Raw genomic sequence first — 14,648 nt, 5'->3', positions numbered from 1 at the left:
TCAATATTAGAAGCATTAATAACAAGGTACATGAATTGCATGCACTTCTGGATGTCCATTCCCCTGAGATTCTCTGTTTATCTGAAACTTGGTTAAAACCTAACACTAAAGACAATGAAGTGTTACCACCTGGGTACAACATACACAGGCTGGATCGTGCTTCGAGGAAGGGGGGGTGGGGCAGCTGTACTCTATAAATCTGAGTTGAATGTCACCATAGATGTAATACAACCTCCTCAGATGAATAACTCAAGAGATTCTTGCCACCAAATTGCAACTTAATAAAAATAAATGCATTAATATCATCTGTATGTACATTCCCCCAGGTAGCAATATATCTACATTTGAAGATATCCTGCACTGGCTATCATGTCACTACCCCCAAGAAACAATACTACTTGGGGACTTTAACATAGACTGGGGCACCTGTTCCTCAGAATCCCCAAACATCCATATTAACCTGCATGCATTTACACAAATCATATCCAACCCCTACCAGGATAGGTAAACCCAACCAAAAAGAAAGTATACTTGACTGGGTACTCAGTCACTCCCAACTGTACACCTCTGGTATCCTCCTTAATGGCCTAAGCGATCACCTTCTCACATATGTAATTAAGCACAAAACCATTAATTCCCAACAACTCTTACTCAGAAAGGTTAGAAAAGTACAGTTTTGTACCTACCATAAATGTAGATGTTCGAGTGCTAATACAGCTGCAGTCATAACAGATGGGTTCTCCTGCCATCAGGCGGGTCCTCGGTTGGCCGAATTCCAAAGTCTACGTCCGGCGTCGGTTGTCGTCGCTTCTTCCCTCACGTCATCTTTGGTCTGTCTGCTCTGGTCTTCAATAGGACTGTGGGCAGCAGAGGAAGAGGCAGGAAGGCAAACTGTCATTGATGTCCAGCTGAAAGAGAGAGCGTCCACTCTCCAGGCCTTTGGGTGGAAGGTCCTCGAGCAGAATTTTGTCAATTGATGATTTTTGTGGGAGGCAAAGAGATCTATGTCTGGCCTTCCCCATTCTTGGGTTATTTCTGTAAAAACTTTTGGATGCAACATCCATTCGTGTGGATCTGTCATATTCCTGCTTAGGTTGTCTGCCAGTGTGTTTTCCTTACCTGGCAAGTACTGTGCTTGTAGTTCCATTTGTAAGTCCATGGCCATGTTCCAAAGTGATATGGCCAGTCTGCATAGGGGATAAGAATGTGTTCCTCCCTGCTTGTTTATGTACCACATAACTGTGGTGCTGTCCGTTCTTATCAATAGTTGACCTGGTTGTAGAAGGTCCTTGAAAGCTATAATAGCATTTATTACAGCTAGCATTTCTTTTTGATTAATGTGAAGGTGCTTTTCTTTTTGGGACCATTTGCCCTGAATGCCCCTGTCTGTCATGTGCGCCCCCCAGGCGTAGTCCGAGGCATCTGTTGTGATTACTTGATTTGCTTGAGGCTTGCTGAATGGAAGACCTGTGTTTGCGTGACATGCTTGAGCCCACCACAGAAATTCCTTTTGCAGACATGGAATTAGTGGTATTATTGTTTCCAAACTGTGGCTGTGTTGAGACCATATGTTTTTTAGGTACCATTGTAGTTTTCTCATATGCAGCTTTGCACATGAGATTAGCAAGATGCAAGATGCCATGAATCCCAGAGCCTGCAGGATTTTCCTTGCAGTCAGCCTGGTGCAATTTGCCACTGTTTTGAAATATTGAATTAGTTGCCCCTGTTTCTCTGGCGTGAGGTAGGCCATCTGGGTGTTTGTGTCCAAATTGGCACCCAGGAAAATTATATTTCGAGAGGGTATTAGCCTTGATTTCTCTTTGTTGACTGTGTATCCCAGAGAGTTTGATAACATTATTACATAAGCCAGATGTTTCAGAAGAATGTGCTTGCTGTCCGCTTGGATCAGGCAGTCGCCCAAATAAGGGTATATTTGTATCCCTTGAAGTCTGCAGTAGGCAATTACTGATGCCAGGTATTTCGTGAATACTCTGGGCGCAGTAGATAAGCCAAAGGGCAATGCAGAGAATTGATAATGGGTTGAACCTGCAAGAAATCTGAGGTATCTTCTGCAATTTTGTCTGATTGGGACATGCAGGTATGCCTCCTTGAGGTCCAATGCTACCAGCCAAGACTCCTTGCCCAGCATGGGAAGAAGTTGCTATAGAGTGAGCATCTTGAATTTTGGTACGAGTAGGAATGTGTTTAGGATGGAAAGATCCAAAATAGGTCTCCAATCTTTTCCCTTCCTTGGCACCAGAAATAGCCTGGAATAAAAACCTTGACCTTGTTCGTGTGTAGGTACCTCGAATAGCTTTCATGTTTATAAGATCTGAAATTTGCTTTTGTGCCTCTGCCCTTTGATTGTGTGGCAGTTTTGGCATGCCTCTCATTTTTGGAAGGGTATGAAAGTGAAATTTGTAGCCTCTGTTTATAATGCCCAGGATCCATTTGTCCTTTGTGACAACATGCCAATTTTTTGAGAATAGTGCCAGCTTTCCTCCTAAGGGGGCTGCCATTTGAGACCTGGTTGGCCTGCAAAGGGGAAAGTCATTGGGTATGCTTTCTGAAAGATTGTGAGTTGTCCTCACCACCTCTTTGTGTAGGAGCTTGCCATTGTCTGCCTCTGTACGATCCTTGTGGTTATCCTCTGCCCCTCGGGTCCTGTATCTGCCTCTTTGGGGTCTGTCCGTGGCAGGAAAGGACCAGTTTTTGGAAGGCCAATTTCTACTAAACGTGGTGGTTGAACCTGCAGAAATTCTTTCACAGTTTGCATTGATTTAGCTTTTTCCTCCATTTTTCGTAATACTTCCTCAGCATTTGCCCCAAATAGTACATCCTTTTGAAGAGGGGCATCTAGTAATTTAGCTTTGACATGATCAGGCAAGGTTTGTTCCTTGAGCCAAGCATGCCTGCGTATGACTGAGCCTGTAACAGCAGCTCTACATGAGGCCTCTAGAGCATCAAAACCACATTGTAAGGTATGTTTACCCACTTGTTCTGCACTATGCATCAAATCCTGCAACTTTGAGATAACAGAAACTGTTGGTATTTTAGCATATGAAACTGACAGTTTAAGGCCCTCATGGTTAAGGTAGCCGAGGTATATACCTTTTTCCCCCACCTTTCTAAGGATCTTGAATCTCTCTCGGAAGGCAATGGATTTTTGGCAATGGAAGCCTTAACTCCATTGGGTCCCTGTGAGATGGTTTCTAGGTCAGCAGCATGGCTTTTGTAAAGTAATTGGTGTGAGTCAGGAACCCTGTAGTACCTGTCAGGCTTAACTGGAGCTGGAGGTAGAGAGTCCGGGTTAAGGCAGGCCTCCGAGTAAACATCATCTAGGATGTCCAAGACAGGAGGTATAGCCAGAGGCCTGTGCTGGGGTAACAAAAGAAATTCCCTGAGCCTTTTCTTGGAATCTGAATAATCCTGGCCTTCCCAGTGGAAGTGTTCCCTTAAGGTATGCAAAGTTTCCCCAAATGAGAAATCCTCAGGGGGGGATACAGAAGGAATAGACTCCTCTGCATCAGAGTCTTCAAAAGGAGAGTAAGCCTGTTCCTGATCATCAGTGTGTTCTGAAATAATGGATCCCTGATCAGAGGAGGGGGAATCTTCCTCCACTCTGGGCCTTTTGTCTAGAGGTGGCTGAGAACCTCTGATTGGAGTAATTAAATCCTCAGCCATTTTAAGCATCTGTCTCTTAGGCATGGGGCCTGGAGATGGGCCCTGTGTAACTGGTCTCTTAGGGTGCATGGTTGCTTTAGACTTGGTGAAAGTCTTGATGGAGAAAGAAGAGGAAGGTCTGAAGACACCTTGAGTGAAGGTAGACCTGTCCACATTCTGTGTTTCAACGCCAAGAGTGGCTTCGGTATCTGTAATCGGGGTGTGGGCCGAGGAGCCTGCGACCTCGGGTACAGGAGACACTGCCAAAGATGTGCCGTCGGTAGTCAGGGGCTGCGTAGGCACCTCACTGAGAACCGGACCACGTGTAGTCGGCTTTGGTGTGGTGTCGGTAGAGACCACAGACCTCGAGTGTCGGTCCTTGTCTTTGCGTTTTTTAGACAAAGCCGGTGTCGGAGTATCCAACGACATGGTATAGTTAAATGCTTTCCCAAAAAAATGCTGGGTGAACTCCCCCGATGCTTAATAGTGCATTTGTTGAATGTAGCACAACAGTGACAGACCGAGATGTCGTGGTCTGGGCCTAAACAAGGTATACAGAGGGAATGGAAATCCTTATGCGGTATTTGCTTCCCACAAGAAATACAATTAACAACTTTGTCTGACATTGGTCTGAGGCAAGAAAAGTTTCCCCAACGGGGTACTTAGCTTTTAAGAAGACTTCGGTTTTCCAAATTTTTCGTAATCTCAGGAGCTGGCCGACCGGCACTTGCGAACTGCTTCTGCTTCGGGCACCGCGCGGCAAGAAAGACTGAAGAACATGGCGTCGGCTGGTTCTTTTATACCCCTGTCGCACTGACGTCAGGGAAGAAGCAACGACAACAGATGCCGGACCTAGACTTTGGAATTTGGCCGACCGAGGACCCGCCTGACGGCAGGAGAACCCTTCTGTTATGACTGCAGCTGTATGCACGATGAACATCAATAAAAACTTTGACCCTGCCAAATTCCAACAAGAACTAAACTCATGTAACTGGTCTATTCTAAAACACCTCCCCTTAGAGGAAGCAGTAGCATACTTTAACAAATTCCTTGAGAACCTTGATTTGCATGCACCTGTTCGTTCAAAGAGAACCAAGGCAAAAACTGCACCATGGCTTTCTACAGAGTCTAAACTCAAAATTACCCTTAGAAACAAAGAATGGGCTTTATGGCATTCTTCTAAAGACCCTCAAGATCATACTAAATACAGGCAATCCAGGAACGAAACCAAAAAATCAATTTTACAAGACAAAAAACAGTACTACTGTAATTTACAGACAGCAAATCAAAATAACCCTCAGATGTTTTGGGCAGGTTTAAATAATCTACTACATCCTGGGCAAACTTCAACCCCAATCCCTGCTGCTACTATTGATAAAACCCCTGAAGATGTTTCTGATAGTTTTAACCAATTCTTTACTGAAACAATTCAAGCCCTAGCTAGCCAACTACCTCCTAGCACCCCTGGTCCTGAAAGTAGCACCCCTAGAAACCTACTCATGTTCAGCTTCCAACCAGTCCCCACTTCACTTATCCATACCTTGATAAAAAAATTAAAACCCACTACACTTTCTGCTGATCAACTCCCTGCAGAGTACCTACAAAAATCAACTGATGCTATTGCTTACCCCATCTCAATACTAATCAATCGCACCATAGTATAAGCTAAAATTCCTACCATCTGGAAAATATCCTATGTAATCCCACTTCACAAAAGAGGCAGCTCTACTGAATTCTCCAATTATAGGCCAATAGCTATACTCTCTCCACTTGCAAAGATTATGGAAAAATGTATTCATAGACAACTCATGCACCACCTAATCCAAACTCGCCTTATGGCAGACACTCAGCATGGCTTCCATCCTCATCACAGCACTACTTCAGCCATCCTAGCCTTTACTAACACCATAAACCACAATCGCAACAATAATTATATATCCTCAGCCCTCTTTTTGGATCTTTCCAAGGCATTCGATATGGTTGATCACCAACATTTAATCCATATCCTGCAAACAATCTGTCTAGACACTGGAGCCCTCCAATGGTTTCAATCCTACCTGAATGGTCGACAGCAGGCTGTCCTCTGGCAGAACAAACTCTCTAACCTTCTACCTAACACCCTTGGAGTACCACAAGGCTCTATACTAGGGACCTTGCTGTTCTCCATCTTCATTAACGACCTTTATCCTGTCATCCCAAAAGTCAGCTGTATCCAATATGCTGACTCAACTCTGATTTGCTCAGCCGCATCTCCAGTAGAGTTATGTTCAGCTACCCAGACCACCTTTAATACAATAGAAAACTGGCTTTCTGAACATCGTCTGATCCTAAATCCCAAAAAAACTAAAATGCTGTTATTTTCACCAACACGTAGGTCTACCACTTCACCTTTACCATAAAATCAAATGATGACAATAATCTCCCCTGACCCATCTACAAAACTATTAGGTGTCAACATAGACAATAATCTGAAATTTGACCTACATGTTGACCAAACTATCAAAACCATCAATAAAAAACTAGGGTTACTTTACAAAATAAAAGCCTTCCTAACCCCTCCAGCTAAAATTGCCATAGCTCGCTCTCACCTTCTTTCAACCTTTCTGTATGCATCCCCTCTACTCTCGAATTTAAACAAGACTGTCCTTAACAAACTTTCAATTTGCTACAACCACATTGCCAGGTTTGCCACTGGGCTGCCTTTTAGGACACATCATTGCATCAATCTAAATCAGCTTGGGTGGCTTGAACTACCCAGCCTAATCCAGTATAACCAACTGATTATGGCCTATAAAATCCTCTATAATCTGGACAATACTCCTGCACTTAAAAATATTATCCCCCCCATAACAATCCTAGACCGCTTCGATCCTCTAACAAACTACTAATTCAGACTAGCAAAATTAATAACACAGCCGGTGATTCTCTCTTTGCAAACTCTGTAAGTAGATCCTGGAACTCACTTCCAGCTGATATTACCTTACTTTCCACCTTAGGTCAATTTAAAACTAGACTCAAACAACATTTGTCACTTAACTGGCTATGTCAATGTATCAAGCCTGGCTAACTCGAATGTGTAAAAATCTGTTAAACAGTTTACTGTGTAATTTAATTTAATCCTGACTTGTGCTCAGGATTAACTGTAACCTGTGGAACTTGTTTAAATTGCTTACTTATGTAATCTCTGTAAATAGTCTGTTTGTAATATGTAATGCTGGTATTATGTAATGTTGTATCTGCTTACCCTTGGAGCTTTTCTCCCCGGGCCTCCGCTGAAAATGGACATGCATCCAGTCGGACTATCCCGGTCAACAAATGTAAAATAAATAAAATAAAATGACTGGAGAAAGGAGGTTCTTCCAATAGAGATCTACAATAGCATGACTGCACAAATTAAACTGAGGAGATTAGCTATGGAACAAATATATCAGGAAGAGAGACATCATAAATAGTGGAAAGAAGTTAAGCAAATATTTGAATTGAATGTTATGAACTGTTATCACTGACAGGACTGCAAGCAGAGTAGAGGAATAAGTTAAACACCAGCCTCGGTGGAATTTCTAGTGCATACAAGAACAGATGTGATCATCAAAAAATGGATCATGATCATGGCATACCTGCTTTGGCATGATAACTTTAAGAATCACTCTGAGGAGCTTAGAAACAACTGGGAAAAGAGGAAAGTCAAATAAACTAAAGCAGAATGGGAAAAATCTGCAGGGCACCCAACATACCTCTCAACCTCAAAGTGCAAGAAATTTGACTAAAGCCAAAAGTTATTGGGGGGGGGGAATCACAAATTAAGGGACAGATTTTAAATAATGCTCTTAACTTAAAGTTGCTAAAATATCACTTTTTATATCACAATGCATTTTTATAAGAATATGAAGTTCAAAACTCAAAAATACATTTATGGACTTTAATCCTCAGTAATTTACTAGAAAACAACACATTTTATGAGAAACAGACCAAAAATGAGGCAAAAATCTGGAGAGCTGACACATACAGCACCCCAAGTACATGACAAAGTCCAAAGGTTCAGCATATCCTCCTGGAAATATTTGCAAATGAGTTATTATACAGACCACATTTCAAAGGATCTTCCCACAAGTGTGAAGTGCAGTGAAGTACAGCTGCTGGAGATCCAAAGGTAAAGAGAGAGAAAGTAGTAACCATTTTGGGAATGTACAAAGCCAACTGATTTTAAAAACTCTCTAAAGAATGCTTTGATACAAACGTCTGGGAAAACAAATTATAATAACAAAGGAGTCTGGTTTACAGTCAGACGTTTAGGGTTAGAAGAGCCAAGACACAGTAAGGCCTTCTTAAAGTTTAGTGCTGTTAGCAGACAAAAAAATAAGGACAACATAAAACTCAAAGCCTAACCCAACATTAGAAATATATTGAGCACTGTTAAAGAAAATGAGGCAGGATCTTTAAAGAAGGAAGTAAGTTGCATAAACATAAATGGAATATTTGGGATAAATACATACAAAACAAGGGTCAAGATGATGTGTGAGGTCACAGGGTCGGTGGGTACTGAAAAATGTGAAGGCACTGTGTAAAAATTAAAACTGAGGTTATGAGGAAAATGTATAATGCTTGAAGATAAAAACAGTTTAAGAACATTTCACATTCTATCGTTAATATATGTGAACACTTTTTGCAAGTTAGTGTGATAAGCAAACAAACCTGCTAAAAGAGGGAGTTCTTAAAAGACTGACATATGGTGGAGGAAGCAGGGGAAAGTGTCTTACTCAGTAATACTTGTCTTTGTTTACTGGGAAAGTCTGGCAGGTCAATACCCATTTTAAGTGGAGGCGAAAGCTCCATTTGCTTACACTGCAGTATACAAAGTTCTAGTTGAACACAGTAGTTACACTTGTAATATATATATATATATATATATATATATATATATATGGATTCCTATTACAAGAACGAAAGTTCACTACTTCGAACTTGTAATAGGAAGCCTCACTTTTGCCAAAGTTGACTTTAACGAAAGTGAACTTTTGCCTAAGTGCACTTCAACGAAAACACCGCAGCACAGTGGAGGACAAAAAACAAGCTATGTCCTCCACTATGGTGCGATAGTCATGGACCTTAGGGTTAGGGCACGGGGGTTAGGGTAAGGGGATAGTTAGTAAAGCTATCCCCTTACCCATGCCTTAACCCTATGGTTCTGGACTACTGCACCACAGTGGAGGACACTGCTATGTCCTTCACTGCGCTGCAGTCGTCACGGATCTTAGGGTTAGGGCACAGGTCATGGTAAGGGGATAGCCCTATGGGCTATCCACTATGACCCGTGCACTAACCTTAAGGTCCGAGAGTACTGCACAGAAGTTTAGTACAACACCCGTTCGTTGTACTGAACTTCTCTTAAGTGCACATTTGATTAAGTGCACTTTCGCTGCAGTGAGCATTCCATGCACTATTACGAATTAGTGAAAATTCGATCTAGTGTATGGAACCCATATATACATACATATATATATATATATATACATACATATATATATATATATATATATATATACATACATATATATATATATATACATACATATATATATATATATATATATATATATATATATACATATATATGCATACATATACACACACACACAAACAGTACTTACCATTTATACATTCTAAAATTTTACAGATATGGAAGTTAAAGAGAAAGCGTGTGCAACTTGGACTGTACAGGCAGCAGTTATGTATAAAAATTGTTTTGTCATTTCAGTGAGAGGTTAAGTGTATTCTATTTAAGTAGAGTATTTGGAGAGTACCGTATGGTGAAAAAGTCTCAAACTTGAGATGAGCATGTGCAGGACCAGGACTGGTTAATATGTTGTTTAGAAGCAGTTCAAAACTACTGAGTTAGTTGCAGAGCTTTATTTGTGTGGGGATACTATTCCAGAGTTTAGCAATGTACTTGGAGCACAGCAAGTCACCTGCAAGATTATATGACTTGTCTGTTAATAAGAAGTTGTTACTAGAGTGGCAGAGCCTTGCTGGAAAGTAAGGTCAGTAATAAGTTACATAATGCAGAGCACTTTTCAGGACGATGAATGAGTTTGTGTGCTGTAGTTAGTTGTGAATATGGTGGGTAGTTGTGTAGTTCAAGCCATTTTAATTGGTTTAAGCTATGACAATGGTGGGTCTTATGAGGGAGATTGGTGGTAAGTTTAGCTACTTTACTGCAGCAGCAAGCAATTTGAGCATCACTTAAGTTTGTTAGGATAGGAGATGCATGTAAGAGTCATCAATAAAAAGCTGGTGGCTAGAGTTTTTCCTGCGATATCTGTAAGGAATCAATTGATTCTAAAGGGAGCCTAATTTCTAGTGAGTAGATGTAATGGTGTGCAGTATATGCTGGTTGTATTTGAGACTGTCAGAAGTTTACTGTGAGTTTCAGTTTCATTGACCGTATTATTTGCTGACTTTATGGTAAAATATTTTTAATTTTGGCAACTTTTTGTGGTAAAAATCATTAACTTAGTCTTCTTGGGGTTGAGTGGGAGGTTTGATTCTTTGAGCCAGGTTTCTATAGAAGATAAAGATTTTTGGGCAATATCTTGGAGCTTATTTATTGATGCTACACACATTAATGTGAGTCATCGATATACTGAACTGAACTAGCATAGTGAGTGGAGGTCAGTAATAAATGCATTAAATAGGACAGGACCCAGGATAGAGCTCTGAGGGACATCTATAACAACTGGTTCAAAGGATGAGTAGGTTTGTTGCCTTCCAGATGGGTAACTTAGAAACCACAACAAGAAGTACTGTGAAAGTCCTACTGAGGAGAGTCGAGCGAGCAGTTGCTGGTGAGAGAGTACCAAGTGCCGTTGATAAGTCTAACAACATGGTGGACACAAGCTGACCACTGCTTCTGTGTCAGGTTATTATATTGGTAAAATGTAGTAGAGCAGTAGTGGCTCTCTGCTGAGCCTAGCTCCATGTTACGTTTCTGACAGCAGGTTATCTGAGGTTAGTTTTGCATCAGTTGCATATGGATGCATTTCTCTAACAGTTTGAACAGGGGGTGAGAGAATTGTTACCGGTCTGTAGTTATTACACTCTGCTGATGTGCTGCCTTTTTGCAGTGGTACGATGGAGGATTTTTTTCCATACTGATGAGACTATTTTTCTACTATGAATCTATTAATTAGTACGGACATAGGGATGGCCATGGCTTCTGCGTCCATTGTTAGGTAGTCTGATGGTATTTGGTCTACAGCTATGCAGGCAGTTTTTCGTTAAAGGATCAACTTCCTTATGAGCAAGGTAGGTACTGGACTAAAATTAGAGCTGTGAGTGGTTTTGACTGGACAGGGGTGGGGGGGCAGATGTATCAGTCTCTAAGACAGAGAATACCTGATTTTATAAAGTAGAAATTCAATTGTATGGGGATAGAGTCTGTCGTATCATCTGTTTTTGGAGAGGGAGTGGTGGGTCTTGCCATAGTGGAGTAGTTTATTTAGTGCATCGTTTTTTGTCTTGTAAGTTGGTATAGTATCTTTGCTTATCCTGTTTGACATGGAGCTTTGCAAGGTTTCCAAGATGCCTAAATTGCTGGAAGGCATTGTGAGTTCTATTTTTATACCAGTTTTTCTAGCTTTATCCCTTTTTGTCATGATATTTCTTTTTTTTTTTTGTTTCTTTAGTCAGCCATTGTGCAGAGTTGGACTCTAGTCTTATTACGTACTGGTGCTAGATTATTAAAGGTCTGTAAGAATATGTTATTGAAGTGTTCTACAGCAGTACCAAGTGGCATTATTCTAAGTACATTCCAGTTATACTGTTTCCTGGTTAACATCTGGTTTCCTCAGAGAATATGGAGTCAGTTGCTAGGGACATGGTATCAATGGCACTTCCTTTATACCCAACAGGTCAAGGTACCTTTTATATGACTCAAATTTTTCAAACTTCACTTACCATGCTGCCTTACAAAATTAAGTGGTTCCCTGAAGAAAGTAATCTGATAGGGAGTTTCGCCCATGTCACAGTACAAGAGTATGAAGATCTGTGTCGCTTATGCTAGGCTCACCACATGCAACTTAAGAGTCTGAAAAATAAGGGGAGAACATTTTCTTTTAACTGAGAAAGCCTCTCTCACTGTGGATTGGCTGGCATGCCTGACAGATGATCCTATAACACTTGCTTATAGGATCCTATAACATCCCTTATCATGAAGGGATTCTCATCTAGATCAAGGGAGGTCATAGTTCTCCCTATACTCATCACTCATCAGACCAATGATTGAGTACAATGCCCCATTCGGAATGTATCTGACCCGACACTTGCAGCAGCTGGAGAGGCCACAAAAGTTCCTCACCAAAAGGATAAAGGGTCTCAAACATCTGTCCTATGCTGCCCGACTGAAAGAACTCCAGCTCTATTCAGTCGCGCTCAGAGGTGACCTTTGCCTAACATACAAGGCCATGTCAAACCCAGATTTGATGAATATGCTTCACCTCCAAAAATCTAGATCCATCAGAGCCACAAGGGCGAGAGACTTAAACCTCGACACGGCTATTAATAGGACGTGCTGGAGGGATAGATTCATCACCCAAAGACTCTATGCTGTGGAATAAAATCCGGTATATGTGAGGCAGAGCACCTCGCTGGCCTTGTTCAAGAGAAATCTTGACCAATGGATAGGAGATCGCAGATATACCCCAGGGATTACCTCAGTGTCACTGCTCGACAGAGGCACAGCAAAATAATGGGTATAGTTCCCCATACTAAAGGGTGGCGAGTTTCACAAAACTATGGGCTAGGCTTGTAAATGCCCTCGGGCAGATAGCCTAGTATGAACCTATGAACCTATGGTGAACATCCTAGAATCAGAAGTGGCACAGGTCAGGATGGACATCCAGCTCTTGGATGTCACACCATAAAAATGGTAGGCAGAAGCTTTTCCTCATGGGATACATTTCACAGAAACTAGCACAACCCTTCAGAGCTTCTCTTAGAAAGGCGTTACAAATTTCCCACAAACAGAACCCTTCTTATGAAGCAGCATAACAATGAAGGAGAAACAGCAGCTGCGGGGACCAAAAACTGTCATCTGAACTGAAGGTATCACACATTTCGGTAGAGGATTATCTTCAGAGGGAATATGACTGTCACAGGTACACACATCATTTTTTTCTTCCTTGGAACACAACGGATCTCGGCGTGAAGTCACACAAGAATCCAGTTACAAGAGAAATACACAGACTTCGCACTCAAAAGAATAAAAGGGTTCCCAGAGTGGGTATTTACTCTTATCTAGGAGTTTGATGGGAAGGGGCCAACATTCTCACAACTAATCACTTCTTACAGCAATTAGGAAGGAAAAATTTTGTACGTTGCTACTCCTTTTAGCCCTCTGCTAGGTGTAACATGTTGGGTGATGGGAGAAGGCTACTCTACTTCAGGGTTTCTGAAAGCTCTCACACTGGAAAGGGGAGTGCCTTCCTATAACAAATGAGGAATCCTACTGTTGCAATGATTCATATGATACATTTTGTACAACACCCGAGAAATACTACTAAAAAATAAAACCAAAGTAAAATACAAATATTGAATTTTAATTCAAGTCAAAAGCAAACAGCCAGACATTCAAAGATAGCTGAACTCAAAATTACTTCTTCAATATTAAGGGATCCAGTTTCACTACATCTGACAAAACAATATGCTCCCAATTAACAGAGCAGTTCATAACTGTTATGGCAAGAGCTTGCAAACTACTATGAGCAAATCCGGTACAAACCTGCAAATGTTTCTCTCTCGCTGGAAGGACGCAATAACTAGTCAAGTATTTTCAAGATTTTCCTGTGTTATACACAAAGAATGCCAATTTAGACTGCATAAGCATGAAACTGTCTAGTAAAAGTTTAAGAAAGCTGTTTATGTTTTGCAAATTTACTGCTAATCATGGTCAACCTCGCACTGCAACTCTCTCTAAAGATTCATTTAATACCTGGCAGTTGACATCTGCTAGTCCAGATAACAGAAGGTACTGAACAATTTCGAAGTGTCCTTTTTTAGCTGCTAGGTGCAAGCAGGTAGACCCTTCAGCATCCTGTGGGGGAAAAAAAAATTATGATACAAGTTTTCCTCAAAATTACATCTCGTATACTTTTGCAGTTTTTAATTAAAATAATCTGAAAAAATAAGTACTACGAATATATAAAATAAATTTAAAAGTCAAGCCATTACAGCTACTGAAAAATTGAAGTAGCCTGAGATATTCAGATTAACAACAAATCTTCAAGGAATACATTCCTGTAACAGTATTCGTAACCTGCAAGCACCTACTGAACATCCATCACCTTGTCAACTACTTAAAGGTTCTCTGTCTAGCATTTTATTTACTAGACAAGGGAGCAGACCATACCCCTGCCATCAAATCAAGAAATACTTTGAGAGGAGAAGACGGGGGAGGGGGAGTGTACTTCAACAATAATCTGTATGAAATACCATAATGGTAAGATGCCCAAGAAAATTACAACGGAAATCATTAAATCACTGTTGCAGTATTCCTAATCACTGGATGACTCACATGGCTTTAGGCTGTGTGTGCTGGCATAGACAAGATGCCCAAATGGCAGCTTTAAACAGACTTGAGATCTACCCCCTGCATGAAAGAAACTATGATGTCTGCAGCCCTGGTACGATGAGTTCTAACTGGACCTCTCAGTTGTTTACCCTGATCTCAAACAAAACTAAATGCAATGGAAGAACTATTAATTTTTTTTCTTTTCAAAAGTGTGACAAAGAGTTAGTTTGACATCCTACAGTCCTTTGTACTACCAAGTAAACTCCTACCTGCCTGTGCACATGTAGAATAAGCCAAATTATGTCCCTTATGTTGGGAGGGGGACTGGGAAAAATGCCATAGGTTTCGATACTCTGGTTTAGTGTGAACTCTGACACTAAAATAGGTATGAAGATTAGACATTAGAGTTCATTCTCCCCTT

General features: G+C 41.0%; 1 protein-coding gene across 1 annotated transcript in view; it reads right to left on the bottom strand.

The window, feature by feature from the left end:
* The window catches only part of EHMT1 (euchromatic histone lysine methyltransferase 1), a 1,716,251-nt gene that overhangs the window by 608,952 nt on the left and 1,092,651 nt on the right, over window positions 1-14,648 (bottom strand). The window contains exon 20 of the mRNA XM_044058169.1: window positions 13,649-13,750. Within this exon, the coding sequence (XP_043914104.1) occupies window positions 13,649-13,750 (102 nt within the window). The remainder of the gene's footprint in view (window positions 1-13,648; window positions 13,751-14,648) is intronic.

The sequence above is a fragment of the Protopterus annectens genome, chromosome 16.part0 (genome assembly GCF_019279795.1).
Source record: "Protopterus annectens isolate FY-2018-M chromosome 16.part0, PAN1.0, whole genome shotgun sequence".
Classification (NCBI taxonomy): Eukaryota; Metazoa; Chordata; order Ceratodontiformes; family Protopteridae; genus Protopterus; species Protopterus annectens.
Note: the sequence above shows the minus strand (reverse complement) of the source record. Positions and strands in the feature narration are given on the sequence as shown.